Source organism: Myotis lucifugus, unplaced genomic scaffold (genome assembly GCF_000147115.1).
Source record: "Myotis lucifugus unplaced genomic scaffold, Myoluc2.0 scaffold_200, whole genome shotgun sequence".
NCBI classification, from domain to species: domain Eukaryota; kingdom Metazoa; phylum Chordata; class Mammalia; order Chiroptera; family Vespertilionidae; genus Myotis; species Myotis lucifugus.
In genome coordinates this window covers 124,765-144,657 of record NW_005871248.1, presented here as the reverse complement: position 1 = coordinate 144,657, position 19,893 = coordinate 124,765, and the positions used below count along the sequence as shown (strand labels likewise).

The window sequence follows — 19,893 nt, the reverse complement described above, 5'->3', positions numbered from 1 at the left end:
CATAGGGTCTGTATCATTTGGCACTGACAGCACAACTATGTAGAACTGTCATAGCTCTTCCCCTGAAGAAACTGACCATCTGCTTTTAAAACAAACAAACAAACAAAACCTGTCCGTATTGTAAAGTATTCTATAATCACAAAGAGGAGCATTGCTGTTAGGATTCCAAAAAGGTGTTAAACTGTAGTCTTGACTGGCTTAGATTGACAGAAACCACAGGGTACACATTTATAAAGCAATAAATAAAAAGACAAAATGATATTATATTCTTGTGGCTACTATATGTATTTTAGAAATTATTTAGAAAATGAAAGTAATTAGTCTACACATGTAAGTTAGAGAAGGGAGAAAGAGAAGACCAGAATAATCAGGAAAATCAGAATAATCTTCACAAAAGAGAGACAGAATGTTACTATTAGTATTATTTTAAAGGTTGAGAAAGACCTCAAATCTTAATAATTTGAGAGTCAGAAGTCTGAGTTGGTGGAGGGAACATTATCAATGAAGATAACAATGAAAGAGAGATTACTGAGTACTTAAAAGATAGGTAAGTAAGAAAAAAAGGGAACTTGATCTAACCAGAGAAGATTATTAATAGTCTTTTAAATTTAAAATGGGAGCTATGGGTGAAAAGATTCTTTAAAGAAAACTCATCTGGTAATAGTATATATAATGTCCTATAAAGAAGAGAAATTAGAGGTACCTATTAGAGTCACCATGCAGGAAGAATGTATGCTGAAAGTTTGAAAGATAATATTCAGTCACTTAAAATCCCCCTATTTCTGTGCTACCAGTTGGGATACTGAATAATAGAAGTATGGTCTTGACTTTTGTGAAACTTACAGTCCAGAGGGAAAGACAGATAAGATAGTAAAATAGTAATTACAAGCATGACATATATTTAAAAGAGGATGTAGTGAGTGCTGTAGGAGTGTTATAACTAATCACATCTGGTAGTTAAGGAAGACCTCAAAAACTTTGGAGGGTTATAGATGAGCAAAATACTTATGAATGAACAGGTAAATGTAAGTACCTCTTAGGAAGTTCCCCCTAAAAGTGGCTTTTATACTCTTTTCCAAAATTTCCATACAGGTTAGAGTAGAAAAAACCAAAAAATTTTCCCCTAAGATACCATATCTGAAACTTGGGTATTAATTTGACTTAGTAAATTCTGCAGTCATAAACACATAGAATAATGGAGAGTTTAGAATGCTGATATTCTCTGTTTGTGTAAGGCATGATAATACTTGAGATTTGATTTGTATTCTTTAAAATAATGTCTAATAAGCTTAAAGAGATTTAAGATCCTAATCATTTTTCTCATTCATAGGTTAAGAATCTCACTTTGCAATTGGAGCAGGAATCAAATAAGCGACTGTTGTTACAAAATGAATTGAAGACTCAAGCATTTGAGGCAGACAATTTAAAAGGTCTAGAAAAGCAGATGAAACAGGAAATAAATACTTTACTGGAAGCAAAGAGATTATTAGAATTTGAATTAGCTCAGCTTACAAAGTAAGTCTCAAAAGAGCATTCTTAAAAAAATTCTTGATTTTTTTTGTATTCAGCATTGGTTATGTGTTTGATATTTTATGTATGTATAGGTTATGTACTTAGAATTTGTAAAAAGAAGACTTAACAAAGCATTTAGAAATAAAGTAATTTACTTGCAAAGAAATTTTACAGGAGAATTCAGTCTTTGGAAGGACAGACTTACTAAATAAAAAAATGGTTATTTCAAGGAAGAAAAAAAGGAAATTATTAAAGCTACTTCTTTACAGTAAGTCTGTTTATGGTGAAAAAAACTCCACAATTTTCTCACGATTTTCATATCCACAAAAGTCATCTTTTTTCACATTTGAATTTCTAATATCATGGATGACCTTTTTATTATGGATTCAGTACCTTACAGGAAATGTTCAAGGTTTACTTTAAAGACTAGAATTAGACATGATGACTCTGTATTTGTTTGTTTTGTTTTCTTCCTTTGGTTCATCTCAGAATGCAAAGTGCTGTTTTTCTCCTTCTGTTCTGAGATCTGATGTGCCTGCTTACTTGGAATGGTGACAAAGCAAGGTGTCAGTATTGCTTTCAGAAATTGTATAAGGACATGCTTCAAAAATTTAATATGCAAACCATGTGTATTTATGTCCTCCAAATTTATGTTATAATATCTTCATTTGCCAGCTTTATTTAAAACACAGTGATTCTTGGATAAAATTGTCAGTTTTGACTTTGTTAGATTTATGCTGGTGAAATTCTTTTTTTCTTTTAGAGCCACTATTCTCACCAAGCAATATATTTTGTAGTTTTCTTCCAAAATTAATTCATCATTCAGTGATCATTTACTATGTACCTTCTATCAACCATATGCCTTATTAGATGCTAAAAATACAAAGCTATTAATATCTAACATGAGGACTTAGCAACTGCAGATGAAATTGTTCATCTTTGAAAATCTGTCTATGGGATACATTGTGTCACTATCTTTTTGAGTCTGTTCCTCTTTATCCAGTTGTGTTTATGTGTATATATATTCTATACATGTAGTTAGTTGTCTGTGTTTCTTTTCTACCTTCTTTTTCCTTACCTGATTATTCATTTCTACCCACCTCCCCCTGCCTTTTTTTTAAATTGGTCATAATATATAGTACTGATTTGTTATTATATATTAAGTATTGTATGTCCTTTGTTTGTAATGGTTTACTTACAACATAAAACATTTTAAATGTATCCCTAAGAATGCTTTTCTTTACAAAAATTTACCTTAAGAAATCATTTTTATTTGTGTAATTTGCATTAATCCACAATTAATAGTCTCCCCAAAGTGACCTTCGTTAGAAAAGGGTTCCCTCTGCTTTGCATAACATCATTTTTTAAGGAGCAAAATGGAACCATACAGTATGGTCTAACCAAATATAAATATTAAAGTAATACTGTGTAATGAAGTATGATTTTGTAAAACAAAGGTCATTTTAGTAAACCTTTTTTATTTTAGCAACTTTATGAAACAAAGAATAATATAAAGTCTGCTATAAATAGGAGCATGTGTTTACTATTTTCTCTTTTGTCTGAAGACAGTATAGAGGAAATGAAGGACAGATGCGGGAACTACAAGATCAACTTGAAGCTGAACAGTATTTCTCGGTGAGAATCATTTTTAACATTAGACTGTTTCAAAACCTGACTTAAAACAAGATATTTAGATTATTAGTGTGAACTGTGATTCTTTTTTAAACGATTATGAAGCTTTTTTCTCCCTTTTATATCTCTATTTCTACATTTCATTTCTGAATCTGATTTAGTGATCTGTTAAGTTGTAAAGAAATGACCATTTTTGTGCAGTTATTCCCAGAATTGCCATCAAACTCTAGAGCAGCGGTTCTCAACCTGTGGGTCGCGACCCCTTTGTGGGTCGAACGACCCTTTCACAGGGGTCGCCTAAGACCATCAGAAAACACATATATAATTACATACTGTTTTTGTGATTAATCACTATGCTTTAATTGTGTTCAGTTTGTAACAATGAAAATACATCCTGTATATCAGATATTTACATTACGATTCTTAACAGTAGCAAAATTACAGTTATGAAGTAGCAACGAAAATAATTTTATGGTTGGGGGTCACCACAACATGAGGAACTGTATTAAAGGGTAGCGGCATTAGGAAGGTTGAGAACCACTGCTCTAGAGCTACATATGAGACTGGTAGCAAGTCCACCTGGTAGCAAGTTCGGGTTGTTTAGAGTGACTGTATTATCATGTGTGGTTCATGGAGGCATATTACAGTAGTCTGCATACATACATTTGTTCAAGAGATTTTTCCTGTTTGGCTCTATATGCATTTTATGCATCTGTTTTGCTTTTTCTCCAAAGAAGTCACTCTAACTCATTTGTTACAGGCCAAGTTATTTTTGCCTCTACCATTGATGGGCATTTACAGCTTTGAGGCTTTATTGAAGCCTCTGAATTTTTTGTTTCTTTTGGTTGCCACACTGTGTTCTACCATTTAAATACTTGGGAGTGGAATTATTGGATCATTTGTTAGTTATTTAACTTTATAAGAAACTACCAACTCTCTTTAACCCACTATAAACACTTATTTTTTTTCTTATCACTTGTTTTGCAGACACTTTATAAAACCCAGGTAAAGGAACTTAAGGAAGAAATAGAAGAAAAAAACAGAGAAAATTTAAAGAAAATACAGGAACTACAAAATGAGAAGTATGTTTATTTTACTTTAGAACAAGACTTAGTATTACAACAAAACATTCTTAACTTAAAATTTAAAGATATAAATTAGATGTGCCATTATTCTGATGGCAATGATATAGCAAATCATGTTGGGTTAATTCAAAACAAATCAAACTAGATTTATGCTGAAGTTTATCTTTATGGTGAAAAAGATAATTTTGTACATTAAAACTGTAGCAATTGTACAGAGATTCACTAAACTGTAACAGTAAATTGTTTTCAGGGGTCTCTTTTTTTTAAATTTTATTTAAATCTTTATTGTTGAGAGTATTATAGATATCCCCCTTTTCTTCTCCATTGCCCCCCTGCACCCAGTTCCCATCTTGCCCCAGGCCTTCACCACCTTATTGTCTGTGTCAATAGGTAATGCATATATGCATAGAAGTTCTTTGGTTAATCTCTTCCCACCTCCCCTCCCCTGTTTCTTTTGAGATTCGTCAGTCTTTTCCATATTTCCATGACTCTGGTTCTATTTTATTCATCTGTTAATTTTGTTCATTGGATTCCTTGTTCTGTATATAAATAGTTCATGCTGTATTCACAAGTAATTTTATGTTACATAAAGGTAGTTAAATATTTCCTCATGTGAAATTAACCTATTATGAAGGTTAATTTTTATTGCATATGTGCCTTAGAAAGAGAAGACCTTTAAAGCTACTTAAGTGTAATTACTTCTCATATCTAGTGTCAGAACAGACACTGGAACTAGTTTTCTGACGTTGTTACATTCTCTTTTCATATAACCACATTTGAAATTAATTAATTTATTTATTAATTTATTTATTGTTAATCCTCACCTGAAGATGTTCTCCATTGATTTTTTAGAGAGTGGAAGGGATGGGGAGAGACAGAGAGAGAGAAATTGATGTGAAAGAGACACATCTATTGGTTGCCTCCCACAACTGGGGCTGGGATTCAAGCCTACAACCCAGGTATATGCCTTTGACCTGAGGAATCAAACCTGAGACCCTTCAGCCCAAGGGCCAACACTCTGTCCACTGAGCCAAACCAGCTAGAGCTGAAAGAAATTTTGAAAATTTAACTTTAACGTTGAAGCAAACAAATCCATCCATAAAATAATAAAACGTGTACTTTTATGAATTATATGACAAATATCATTATAACTACCACCTATGGAAGAGATGGAATTTTGCTCTCCACCGCAGAATTCCACTATATCCCCTCTCTAATTATATCTTTTTTCCTCCCCATCACAAGAGTATCATCTTAACAGTTATTTGTTGAAAGAATGGATTATTTATCCTATATATTTTTCCTCAGTTGTGATTTTATTGATTTAATTTCCATAGTTATTGAATATTTTCATCCTCTTTCTATGTTTCCTACAATTCAGTAGTTAAATTTAGAGCTGTGCTGTGGTAGCCACTAGTCACATGTAGCCATTTAAATTTAAAGTTTAATCCATTTAAATAAAATTAAAACTTTAGTTCATCAGATGTACTAGTCACATTTTAGGTGCTTAATAGTCTACATGTGGTTAGTGTCTACCATATTGGACAGCACAAGTGTAGAACATTCCATCATTGTAGAAAATTTAATTGGACATTCCTAATCTGCAGGCTTAATCAGATTCAAATCTGATCTTTAGAGGGGACAAGACTGCCTCATATATGACTTTATAATGTCTAGTTTCCTATTTGTGTCGTTAGTAATATTGACATTCAGTGCTTAGATCCTTAACATATTAGGTGGAGTCTAAAGTAGGTACAGAGTTACGTTTCCTGGTTAATCCCTGTGACGGTGATAGACTCCTATGATAGAGTATAGCCTGTGGCCTATCATTTGTATGGTGTTCATGGTGTAATATGCAATCCCAGGTTGTGTGCATTCACTGTGATAGGAGTACCCAATCTACTGTGTACTGTATTGTTTTAGAGGATTGACATGTTTGCCCCTGTTTGATCTATTTAATAGAAATATATTTATCATTGCTATTGTGCTAACCACTGTCCTTCATGCCAGTGATATAATTATTAGTTATTAGTAAGTTATGGTTTTCATTTTCAAGTGCTTCAGAATCTAGGCTGACAGATACAATTAATGTAGATGACTATGACAAAGTGCTATTGGAACATATTGAAGGGATATACCTCATCATACCATGTGGGATTCAGAGAACATTTCCCAGGTGACAACTAAGAAAAAGAAGGATTTGCCAGGGAATGGGGAAGGGGGAAGTATAGGCAAAAGCCAATCTGTGATTTGGACAACAGCAGATGGCTTAGTTTACAGGTAGGGAGACAGTTGGTGACAGGTAATACTAGAGAAAAAAACCTGAGTCAGATTACGAAGTGCCTTGTGTGTCATGCTAAGGCATTTGGAATTACCAAACATTGAAGAGTGGGAAGTTTGGTTTCTGTTGTTCTCTGTTGCATATCTACATCGCCTAGATTCAGGCCTTGCAAAGAATAAGTATTCAATAAATATTGAATGAATGAATAAATGAATGAATGAATGAAAATTTTAAGCTAGGGATTGACAAGATGGTGTTTTAGAAAGCTCCACTTTTTAGAGTGGAGAATGGGTTGGAGTGAGTCAAAGCTGGGTGGATATAGGTTGTACACTTATACAGCTATTGAAATAATCTAGATGTAAAATTATAGTGGAAGTTCACAATAAAAGAAGAGGCAAGTGCATGGGGAAAAATAGGAAAGTAGAAACAGTAGGACTTGTGGATTTGGGGGAGTGGGGATGAAGGTTAGGGAAAATTTCAGGTCGACTTTAAAGTTTCTGACCAGAGCAATTGTGTTGACGGTAATGCTAGTCCCAGAGTTAAGGAACACCAAATTGTGAAAAGAGGGGAGACGATATTATTTCCATTTCATACCTATTGAGTTTGAGGTGCCTATGGGATGTCCAAAGAGAAATGGATACCAGAGAGTTGGTTTACTGCTTCAGAACTCAGAGAAAAGATAAGGGCTTGAAGCTGATTTGACAATCCTTGCATACTGAAACCACTTAACCCTTTGCACTCCGAACCATTCTGGACATTGGCTACCAGCTACTCGACGCTACTTTGCGGCGGAAACGTGCATTTACAGACCCTCGTATTATTTAGTATAATTTTGGAACCAAGTAACGTATTATAATGATATTGGACTTATATGAATTGGGTGACATCGAGGAATGTATATTTGCAAAAAAAACAATATTTTATTGTTTATAATTTTGTACAGTATGATAAATTTTGTAACACTCCCCAATATGCATTGCAGGCTGATTAGTGCATGTTTGACAGTAATAAGTGGTTTGATGCCTGCCACCAGGTGTTTTCCTGTTAGAACACACAATGCAGTCCCGTTTTCTTTGTCCCACATCGGGAATATGTAGTTTATTGTTTAATCCGACACAAAACCCGCTGACATTTCTTGTATATATCTTAGTAATTTTACGATATTTTGATTTAATTTCTTGTGCCATTTCAAGATAAAACTTCAGGGAAACATGCATGTCTCAAAAAGTTGCGTTGAAATAACTCAATTCCCCGTAATCACTAATAAACTGCAATGTCCCCTGAGGGGACATCCGAGTGATATGCTAGAATTCCGATGTCCCCTGAGAGGGGGCAGCAGAGTGCAAAGGGTTAAATGACATTTGTTAAGATAATTATGTATATCAGAGTTTATAAACTCATGAGCCTATGATACCATACATTTAGCTGGGTTGAAATTAGTTGGATCTAAGTATGGGTACATTCATTGTGTGAGTTGTAATGATGATAACAAAATGAAGAGTTTATGTCCCAGTTATCACCACTTGTTCCCACTGGTAACACTGATCCAATATTTCAAGATCTGATTTTTTAAGAGAAGCCAAGAATCTCAATTTTTATACAAAATCTTGGCCCAAATGTATTTTGTGTGTGTATGTCTGGAGGGAGGTAAGGGGGCACTTATGTGGACTCATTTGGCCCCATCCAGTAAGTTGTAACCCGTTAGTATATGATTAGAAGACATAAAGGCAGAGGACAGACATCTAGCTCCTGTACTCTTAAGTACTGGGCAGAAGAAAGGAAAGTAAGAAGTCACCAGTAATACAAGGAGAAAACCACAGTGAGGATATCACAAACACTAGGGGAATAGAATATTTCAATAAAAAATGATTTAAAGTGCCAAGTACTCAGAAATGTCAAGAAAAAATAAATTTTCCATTATATTTAAGGTTGTTAGGTACCTTGGTGAGAACAGTTCCTAAATAATGATGAGAATAGATACTTGATTAAGGTGGATTGAGACTAATGGGAAAAGAAGAAGTAGAGACAGTGTGTGGACAACAGCCACATTGACCTTACTATTTAGCAAACCTGTCAGTTCCACTCTTGCCTCAGAGCTTTTGAGATTGCTCTTCCCTCTGCCTAGAACAGTTTCCTTTGACTATCTACATGACCTGTTCCTCTACCCTCTTCAGATCTTGGTCTAAATGTCATCACAGAGAACCCTTCCCTGAATACCTTTTTAAAATTGCAACTAGAACATTGTAGATGCCCAATAAATATTTGTTAAAATAAAAATTGAAGAAAACGTGGTTGTTAAGGCAAGGAGATAGAGCAGTAGCTAGAGGAGAGTGTGAAGAAGACCCATTTCTTTTTAAAGATAGCAGAAATTCGAGCATCTATATATATAAAACCCTAAGCAACTGTTCAACTGGTTGACCGTTTGACCGGTTGCAATGATATGCACTGACCACCAGGGGGCAGGTGCTCAATGCAGGAGCTGCCCCTTGGTGGTCAGTGAGCTCCCACAACAGGAGCGCTGCTCAGCTGACCTATGGGCGCCATACGCCGGGCTTACAGCTGTTGAGCACAGCTGCAGAGGTGCAAGCCTCTCCCGCCTCTGCAGCAGTGCTACCAAGCAGCGGCAGGCAGCAGGCACACCGGAGCCAGGATGAGCGGGAGCAGTGCGGCACCCGGCCTGGGCTCAGGCTCCTCCCCAGCCGCCTGCCGCTTCGCACACTACTACATCCTATGGCAGTGATGGCAAACCTATGACACGCGTGTCAGAGGTGACACGCGAACTCATTTTTTTGGTTGATTTTTCTTTGTTAAATGGCATTTAAATATATAAAATAAATATCAAAAATATAAATCTTTGCTTTACTATGGTTGCAAATATCAAAAAATTTCTATATGTGACTCGGCACCAGAGTTAAGTTAGGGTTTTTCAAAATGCTGACACACCGAGCTCAAAAGGTTTGCCATCACTGTCCTAGGGGGATGTTGGACTGGCCCCAAAGGGTCCCGGATTTCGAGAGGGCGCAGGCCAGGCTGAGGGATACCACCGGTGCATGAATCCGTCACCGGGCCTCTAGTATTTAAATAAGATATGGGAAGAAAATCAGAGTGGGAAAAGTTGCACATCTATTCTTCGATTCAAACAAAATTTCTGAGCACTTTCTGTGGGCCAGAGACTTTTATAGGCATTTGGAATATATCAGTGAACAAGAACAAAGCCCCTGCCTATAGTCTTACAACCCAGAAGAATCAGGAATTATTCTAGTTCTTTAAGGAGCTAGGGGGAAGGAAGATAAGAGATTGACCTTAAGCATCAGTAAAGACAGGTCTGTCACTATGGAGAGTTGTGAAGAAAGCCTGGATGAAAATAGTTACAGATAGTTTTATCCTAAAGCACCTTATCATTCTTTGCTTTCTTTTGCACAATTATATAGAAATATAATTTGGGATTAATAGGTTTTCTGGCATTTTAAAGAATAACTTCAATATTTTATTCTGAATTTGATGTCAAGTGGTAACTCCAGATGAGAACATTATCCATCTGAAGCCTGTAATTTAATAGCACAGAACCACCCTTAGTATTCATAGGTTTACCAGTGGCAATATTTCCTATCTTTACCTAATATACTAATTAACCTACTCTTCTAGACAACTATTTTATATCTCTCCTCAGATCTTCAACAACCTTTCCTCATCCTCAGCAAATGGTCTTGCTTCCTCGATATTGGAGAACATCTATTCTCCCTCACCACCATTGCTACTAACCTATCTACGTCTGTACCTCTTAACTCCTGCCTTCCTTTTACTTGATGTAAATGACCAAAAATGTGCTTTTACCTAAAGGTAGCTCTTTTATCCTATCAGTTGTTATCTACTTATAAATATGACTCCAGTAATTCTCTCATCTTTCCTAAGTCAATTTTTTCTTTCTATAATCATTCCTGTTGTTCTTTAAACCTACAGACAAATATCTCCTTAAAAAAAACAACACCCTCGCCCTAACTGATTTGACTCAGTGGATAGAGCGTCAGCCTGTGGACTAAAGGGTCTCAGGTTTGATTCCGGTCAAGGGCACGTACCTTGGTTGCGGGCACTTCCTCAGTAGGGAGTGTGCAAGAGGCAGCTGATCGATGTTTCTCTCTCATGGATGTTTCTAACTCTCTACTTCCTTCCTTTCTGTAAAACAAAACAAAACAAAAACCACTCTCTTTTAACTACATATCTATTTCCAGCTATCCTCTCATTTATCTGTTTCTTTTTATAGGAAACTTCCTGAAAGGTGCATACCATTTCTCTTCAGGTCCTCTTCCCCCATTGAGTTTACTTCAGTCAGATATTTGCACTCACTCTGCTAAAATAACCCTTCTCAAGGTCACAGGGAACTTCCTAAAGTTAAATACAATAGTCAATTCTGAGTCCTTATTTAACAGTAGCAGTTAACATAGTTGATTTCTCTCTTGACAAAAGTTCTTCACTTGGCGTGGTGACATCACCGGTATTTTTCTCCTATTGAACTGGCTACTGTTTCTCAACCTCCTTGCTCCCTTGTTCCTTCCCATCTCTGAGACCTTTAAAGTTTGGAGGACCCAAGGGAGCACTCCCTACTTGTTGTTATCCAGCCTCACAACTTTAAATAGCATCAGTGTACTAGTATATTCTCCCCTGAATTCCAGGCTTGTATATTCAGCTGTCTATTTGACATCTCCACTTGAGTACTTAATAAGCATCTCACATGTAACATGGCCAGAAAAAATAACTGATTCCCTCACCTTGCCAACCTGCTCCTCCCTGTCCTTTCCATTTCAGTATTAGCAATTCTATTATTCCTAGTTATTTAAGTCAAAAACTTGAAATCATCCTAGATTCTTTTTTTAAAAATTCTACATGCAGTCCATCAATAAATTCTCCTAACTATAACTAAAAAATATGTCCAGAATCTGATCATTCATTTGTACCATTTACCAATATGATCCAAAATATTGTTTCTAATCTTGATTATTTCAATACTTTCCTAACTGGTATCTTGCTTCTGCCATTGTCCCCCCTAGTATCTGATCTTAGTCCAGCAGCCAGAATTTTAAAAATAGAACACAGAATAAAAGCCAAAGTCCCTATATTGTTTTAGAATGCCTTATAATGTCTGTTCTTCTCTCTACCATTCCCCTTCTCTTGCTATGTCTCTCACAATTTTTACCCATCTCTCACTCTACTCACATTAGCTTCCTTTAGACCAACCTTAGGGCATTTGTTATTAGATGTTTCCTCTGCCCAAACACTGTATTCCCAGCTATCTACATGGCCTACTCTCTTATTTCATATCTCTTCTCAAATGTATCTGAGCAGAAAGGACTTCAAAAGAATGACCACATTTTATGTAGCAACCACATTCTTCCATCTTTTTATTTTATTTTATTCTTCTCTGGCATACTGTATATTACTTCATTTTTATAAATTGTCTGTATCACCCTAATAATATATGCTTTCTAAGACCAGCAATTGTATTTCTGCTGCATGCCTTAATTCCTTGAACAGTGTTTGGCACATGCTAGCATTCAGATAAATATTTGTTGAAATGAAAGAATACATACACACACACACACACACACACACACACACTCACACACTAGAGGCCTGTTGCACGAAGAGATTCGTGCAATAGGCCTTCCTTTCCCCTGGCTGCTGGCCACCGGTTTTCCTTCGGCACCTGGCACCCAGGCCTTCGCTCTGGCCGGGCTCCAGCCGGAGCTGGCCCCGTGGCCATGAGGCTTTTGCTGCTCTGCGGGCCCCGCGGCAGTGAGGCTTTCGCTGCTCCGCCAGCCCCGGCCCTGGGGCTGTCAGGCTTCGCTTCACGCTTGGAGCCTACGTATGCAAATTAACCGCCATCTTTGTTAGGTTAATTTGCATACTCTCCTGATTGGCTGGTTAACATGGTGAAGGTACGGTCAATTTACATGTTTGTCTATTATTAGGTAAGAAGATATATATATTAGTTATTACAGTATGTCTTTCTCCTTAGGCCTGAGACAGAAAATTCAAATTTGCATCACTTCCTTAGTAGAAAACAGGTCCAAAGCATTCATTTAGCAAACATTTATTGAGCCTGATATATACAGAGGGCACAATCATGACCAGAATAGCTTATTGAAAAGAGGCTCTTTGGGAAAAAAGATCAGGCAAACTGAAATGATCTGGTCCTGATCTGAATGTCAGTTCTGAAGCCTTAAAAGTGGAATTCTCAAGAAGTTTTTCTAGAATAGGTTATAGTGGTTTGTAAATCTTTTCATAAGACTTTATAATCTCATTGAATTTCAGAGCTGGGAGGGACCTCAAAAATAATTTAGTTTAACTCTCTTATTTTACAGAGTTGATTAAGTTGAGCTCTGGAAATGTAAGGAACTTGTCCATTGTCCCGGTCAATTAGTTAGTGATAGAACAGGGATAAGGGGGAGCGGGCTGGAGGAGGTTAATGGGGAAAAAAGGAGGACCTATGTAATACTTTCAACAATAAAGATTAAAGGGGGGAGTGAGGGAAGAACAGAGATAAGGGGTTAAGGTTTGGCCTGATTTACAAGCCAGTGATTTTTCCCCTGTGCCATACTACCTTCCACTCCAAATCCACAACAAATTCCTTTTCAAAAGTAGACTACTTGCCATTGCTTTATTTTTTCTTAGTTAAGCACAATAGCAGATTATTGATTATTAAACATTAAAGAGTTCTTTACTACCCTGGCCAGGTAGCTCAGTTGGTTGGAGTGTCATCCCGTACACCAAAAGGTTGTGGTTTCGTTCCTGGTCAGGCACTTACCTAGGTTTTGGGTTCAATCCCCAGTCGGGGCACATACGGGAGGTGACTAATCAATGTATCTCTCTATCCTCCCTCCCTCCTCTCTCCCTCTCTCCCTCCTTCCCTCCTCTTCCTTGCCTTCCTCCCTCCCTCCCTTCCTCCTTATCTAAAAAAAACCAATTAAAAAAAAAGGATGGCTCAGGTTTTCTAATAGTAGTTGGATGTAAGATGTGCTAAATCTCAGGTTCTAGAAGAGTTGATTTTGAGCTCCGTCACCCTTTGAGAGAAGACATACCAGCTCACGTGATTTCCTCAACTATAAGAATGTTCATGGCAGTCACTGTGCAATAGTAAAGCGTTTATTTGTATCCATTTCTCTTATAAATGTGTTGCAGAGAAACTCTTGCTACTCAGCTGGATCTAGCAGAAACAAAAGCTGAGTCTGAGCAGTTGGCTCGAGGGCTTTTAGAAGAACAGTACTTTGAATTGACCCAAGAAAGCAAGAAAGCTGCTTCAAGAAATAGACAAGAGATTACAGATAAAGATCACACTGTTAGTCGGGTAAGTGGTGATAGGAGATTATATGATTAAAATTTTAAATCAAAATAGGTTACATCTTAAAGTTTAGGATGTGAGTGTGTGTGCATGCATGTTTATAGTGGTCAATCTGTACTCATGTATAAAATAGTTTATGTAACTCAAAACAAAATTATTAGGAATTGATATTGTATTCATTGTATTGGATTTTTTTTTTCTCTCCATTTGGCTATAGATGTTAAAATGTTTTATGTGAAGAAATGCTTAGTTTAAGTTCATTTGTTGTATTATTTTCATACATTGGAACCGATTAACTTCTCCAAGCCTCAGATTCTTCATCTATAAAATAGAAATAATACTACTCTTCAGAATTCTTATGAAGATTAAATTAAATAATCTACATAGAGTGATGAATAAAAGTCTAAAAGTAATCAATCAAACATTTTTTTAAATATATTTTATTGATTTTTCACAGAGAGGAAGGGAGAGGGATAGAGAGCCAGAAACATCAATGAGAGAGAAACATTCATCAGCCGCCTCCTGCACGCCCCCCTCTGGGGATGTGCCTGCAACCAAGGTACATGCCCCTGACCAGAATCGAACCCGGGACTGTTGAGTCCGCAGGCCGACGCTCCATCCACTGTGCCAAACCAGTTCTGGCTCAATCAAACATTTTAAATTGTCATGTTCATTATCGTTCAGGTGAAGGAACTGAGACTCAGAAGGATCACAAAGCTAGAAAACTAAATGGAAATTTTCTAGTTTCCAGTCTAGTTTTCTTTCCATTACACTTTTTTTCCTTTTATTCATGTGTAAACAAATGTGTATTTGCATGCATACACACACATACTCTCTGAAATAATTTTTGGAAGCTAACAATTGTTTTTAACTATTTTAATTTAATTAAAATTACATATTTTAAACTGGAAACCAGGTATATTTATAGTTAAGCAATGACAGATCTGTTTTCATTTAGGGAAAAATGAAAGTATTTTTTTAAAGTTTATTGCTTTAAATATAAGACTAGCAAAGAGATTATAGCTTAAACTTTTGTGTGCTTTGTTTAGCTTGAGGAAATGAACAGCATGCTAGCCAAAGATGTTGAATTATTAAGAAAAGAAAATGAAGAGCTAACTGATAAAATGAGGAAATCAGAGGAAGGTATGTAGGTTTTTTTTTATGTTTTTAAGCATAACATTAAATCAGTTCAGAGTAAATCTTTAGCTGTTTATATTTATGTTTTAGAAATGTTTGTTTTCATATGTTAATAACTTCTTTAGCCTTAAGAATTATTTTAGTAGAACTTAAATATTCTCACTCTTAAAAAATAAATAAATAAGGTAAATCTGTGAGGTGATGGATATGTTAACTCAATGGGGAAGAGAGGAATCCTTTCACAGTGTATATACAGTGTGGGCAAAAGTAGTTTTACAGTTGTGAGTATGCAAAAGAGTTTATTCTTGTATTATTATTCATTAACTAGAGGCCCGGTGCACAAAATTTGTCCCCTCAGCCCAGCCTGCACCCTCTTCAATCTGGGACCCCTCGGGGGATGTCCGACTGCTGGTTTAGGCCCAATTCCTGCCAGTAGTTGGACATCCCTCTCACAATCCTGGCTCCTAATTGCTCACCTGGCTGCCTGCCTGGTCGCCCCTAACTGCCCCCCACTGCCAACCAGGTCACCCCCATTAGCCCCCTCCCTGCCGGCCTGGTCGCCCCCAACTGCTCCCCTGCTGGCCTGGTTGCCCCCAACTGCCCCCCCCTGCCGGCCTGGTCGCCCCACGCAGCCTGCTGTTCAGTCATTTGGTCGTCCCTCACTAACCCCCCTGCCGGCCTGGTCATAGACAGCCATCTTGTAAGGGTGTGAGGGTTAATTTGCATATTACCTCTTTATTATATAGGATTATTGTATTATTTATTTGTATTACATTGCTGATTTGGTATGCAGAAATTAAAGTAATTAATGCCATACAATAACATTTTATATAAATTGTTGACAGATTATAAACTGAAGAAAGAGGAGGAGATCAGTAATCTTAAGGCTGCCTTTGAAAAGAATATCAGTACAGAACGAACCCTTAAAACACAGGTACATGTGCTCAGCCTTTCCCATGTTTATATTTGAGTATTGAATATTCAGAAGTTAATATTTGCTTTTTATGCACTTTTTCTTAAAACTGAGGGTATAATCCCTGACAGGTTTTTCTCAGTGGTTAGAGCATTCGCCTATGGACCAAGGAGTCTTGGGTTCAATTCCCGGTCAAGGGTACATACCTCGATTGCAGATTCCCCAACCCCAGCAGGGGTGCATGTGGAAGGCAGCCAGTAGATATGTCTCTCTCACATGGATGTTTCTCTCTCTCTTTCTCTCCCCCTCCTCCTCCTTCCCTTCCACTCTCTCTGCAAATCATTGAAAAAAAATGTCCTTGGGTGAGGATTAAAAAAACAAAAAAAATGAGGGTATAAGAGTCAGGCTTTTCATTGGAACAAATAATGCAATAGTTTTTCTTCATTAAATAAAGATTTATTCAGGAAATAGGATTTCAATTGAGTTAAGAAAGCTAGTTTGTCTAGTCATTTGACTAGAAAGAATGTTTTAGTTTGTACAGAAGACTCTAATTTACAGTTGGAAACTTTAATGAAGGGAAAACATTGAAGCCAAGAGAGAAGAATTGGGAATAAATAAGAAACTATAGGGGTGGATATAATACTTTGTACTTAATCCCGCAGCTAAATCAGATTTTTTAACACTAAAACTTGATATCCTGTCATTTTATAAAGGTATCTAATAGTTTAAATTCTTTATAAGGTACTGTGTACCTCAGATGATTTTTACTGTAAAATAAATATTTTCTACCACTAATGCACTCTCCCTCTTAATAATCCTTTATGTTGAAACTAATCTTCCAAAAATGTACTTATTATCTGTTGAAAATTTTTCAGTAGAGGTTTTTCTTACCTTTATACCAAACAGAGTATAAAGAAAAAGGTTGACATTCATTACATAAAAATATAGTTCTGTGGAGCCAAAACAGCATAAGTTGGAAAAAAACTAGGAAGAATATTTACGGCAAATATAGGTAAATATATAAAGAACGTCTTCAAATAAGAAAAAGACAGATTAATAGAAAAAAAGAAGGGACATTTGAGAGAAAAAGAAACAGTAAAGTTCTTTGAAAAGCTCAACCACAATAGTAAAGAAATAGAAATTAAAATGAGGTATCTTTTTGACAGTCAAATGGGCAGATTTAAATGAGATGATACTCAGCTTTGGCACCAGTGAACGTAGGGAAAGTTTATTTATATGCTTTAAGAGTGAAAAAATAGAAATAACCCAATCACCCATCAGTGTACTATTAACCCTTTGCGGTCCAATGTTATTTTTGGAATTCAAACAGTCTGGTCCAAATTAATTGACGGGATTGAATGTTGAACTTTTTAATGTTCTTATTGCTCGACGTTGGACCTGCTCCTAGCACCTGGTCTGTCGAGTCATCCTCGAGGTTGGACCGAAAAGGGTTAATAAATCATGATACATCCATACAGTGGAATGCAAAGGAAAATAAATGAAGTATGTTTACATATGTATGTAATCTACTTATATACATAGAGAAACATCTAGAAGGATATATACCCAGCAGAATAAAAGAAAAGAGAAGGCTTTTGGAGAGATGGTCTTTAAGGGGATGATATTTATTACAAAGGCTTTCCACTTTAGTGTATCTCTGTATTTGATTTTTTTATAATATGTTCGATTTATGATTAGAAAAAAACAAATACTCATTTATAAATTTAATGAAGTAAGCTTTTACTGCATTAAACAAATTATTCGAGAGCTCCTCATCCTAGATGGAACCTTATCTACATGGCAATGATAGTGGTTAGGACTTTTTTTTTCTATGTTAATGGACAATCTTTTATTTAACATTACTTAAGGAACAAGTATACCATGACTTACGTTTTATCATTTCTGTAGCTAATTTCATATGCTTTTAACAGTTCTCCTTTTGAATATATTTTTTCCATCTGGTAAAAGATGTTATCCTCAAATATATATTTACATTTCCTTTCACTTTCAAAACGGTCTCAGTGTGGCCTGCTCAGGTTGCCCTATCACCTACTTTCCTACTTGTCGAAGGGGGAAAAAACCTATCTTGGGCCTTTTTGCCATGTACTGCTTCCTCTGATTGTAATGCCATCTTTCCTTCCCCTCCTTCATACCATTTTTTTGCTTATCCACCTTCTCTTTGTCTCTTAAGAAACATGTGGACACATATGCAGGTCCTTGAGGAAGCCTTCCTTACTTCTCCAACTCTCAGTTAGGTACTGCAGCTATAGTACCCTTACATGCCTCTTTCTTCTTACCACTCTACTGAAATGCTTGCTCGTCTGGCTCCTCCACCAGACTATAATGCCTTTGGTGCATACCTGTATTTACCATCTTTATATCTAGTACCTAGCAGAGTACCTACATACAGTATAATAAGTGCTGGATAATTGTTGAATGATAAATGACTTTTTCAAGCTTATCTGGTTTTTACATTTGAGCAATGAGATAAGTCAGTAATTGTTGCTACTTGTGCTACCAATTATCATGTCCCAACTTTCATTAGGTTATCCTAATTTTTATGCACAAAAAAGTCCTCCTTCCTGATTTCAAAGAAGAAATACATTTTCAGTGGAAATTTAAATTGGATGGCTACACTAAAATTCTTACTAATAATATTTTAATATATTAATAGGCTGTTAACAAGTTGGCAGAAATAATGAATCGAAAAGACTTTAAAATTGATAGAAAGAAAGCTAATACACAGGATTTGAGGAAGAAAGAAAAGGAAAATCGAAAGCTACAACTGGAACTCAACCAAGAAAGAGAGAAATTCAACCAGATGGTAGTGAAACATCAGAAGGAACTGAATGACATGCAAGCGGTAAGGTTTGTGTGTGTATGCACATGTAGGGTTATTTTCTTAAATTATTATTGCTGAATATGCATATTATCTATTTTGTTTATATTCAATTTTTCATATAAAACGCATATTTTGGTTTATACTCTCCACAATTTATTATTACCTTAATATGAACCATGATCTTGAAAAAATAGAAAGATGCTATAGTGTCTATTAAACATTATATCTTGAGTAATTTTTACCCATTAGCATCTGCTCTTTGGTTTTAGGCTGAAATTGAGATATGGTTGGTATTATCCTACCTAATAAAGAGGTAATATGCAAATTGACAATCACTCCAATGTACAAGATGGCCACCCCCATGTGGACACTAGATGGCCGGCAGGGGAGGGCAGTTGAGGACGATCAGGCCTGCAGAGAAGGGCAGTTGGGGGCAACCAGGCCGGCAGGGGAGGGCAGTTGGGGGCAATCAGGCTGGCAGGGGAGTGGTTAGAGGGTGATCAGGCTGGCAGGCAGAAGCGGTTAGGGGCAATCAGGCAGGCACCACAGGCAGGCGAGCAGTTGGGAGCCAGTAGTCCCGGATTGTGAGAGGGCAGACGGACATTCCTTGAGGGGTCCCAGATTGGAGAGGGTGCAGGCTGGGCTGAGGGACACCTCCCCACAAACACCCAGTGCACGAATTTTGTGCACTGGGCCTCTAGTCTATATATGTAAAAAGCCAGCGACCATAATGGCCATAACAACCATAACGACCTGTTGCTCTAATGCCCACTGTGGCCAGCGAACCACCTGATCAGGGGGTGGGGCCGGCTGGTCAACCTTGCGGCCCTTACCCCCTGCCTGCCTGCCCCTGATCAGACTCTCCCACCACGATCAAGAGCGGGCCTACGGCCAAACACCCCCTCCCTTCTCCCGGGCCAGCCCTGTCCCCTATCAGCCCGCCCCACCACAATAGGCCCCACAGCCCCTCCCCGCCCGGCCAGCCGCCCCTGATCCCACTCCCCCACCCCAATGGGGGGCGGGGCTGGGGTGGCCAGCCTGCAGCAGGCAAACGTCCTGGCCCGGCCCACCCCAGATCGGTCGATCTATTCCCAAGGCAATAGCCCCCAAAGTAGGCCACTTGCCTCGTTTGGGTCTGTGCCGGCCGCCCACCAT

General features: G+C 37.2%; 1 protein-coding gene across 2 annotated transcripts in view; it reads left to right on the top strand.

Annotated features, from left to right (window-relative positions):
* Nucleotides 1-19,893, top strand: part of ROCK1 (Rho associated coiled-coil containing protein kinase 1) — a 130,490-nt gene that overhangs the window by 93,263 nt on the left and 17,334 nt on the right. For both annotated transcript variants that reach the window (XM_006097388.2, XM_006097389.3), the window contains exons 20-26: nucleotides 1,331-1,515; nucleotides 3,078-3,147; nucleotides 4,132-4,226; nucleotides 13,687-13,852; nucleotides 14,896-14,989; nucleotides 15,829-15,917; nucleotides 18,571-18,759. In XM_006097388.2, coding sequence (XP_006097450.1) covers nucleotides 1,331-1,515; nucleotides 3,078-3,147; nucleotides 4,132-4,226; nucleotides 13,687-13,852; nucleotides 14,896-14,989; nucleotides 15,829-15,917; nucleotides 18,571-18,759 — 888 coding nt within the window. The remainder of the gene's footprint in view (nucleotides 1-1,330; nucleotides 1,516-3,077; nucleotides 3,148-4,131; nucleotides 4,227-13,686; nucleotides 13,853-14,895; nucleotides 14,990-15,828; nucleotides 15,918-18,570; nucleotides 18,760-19,893) is intronic.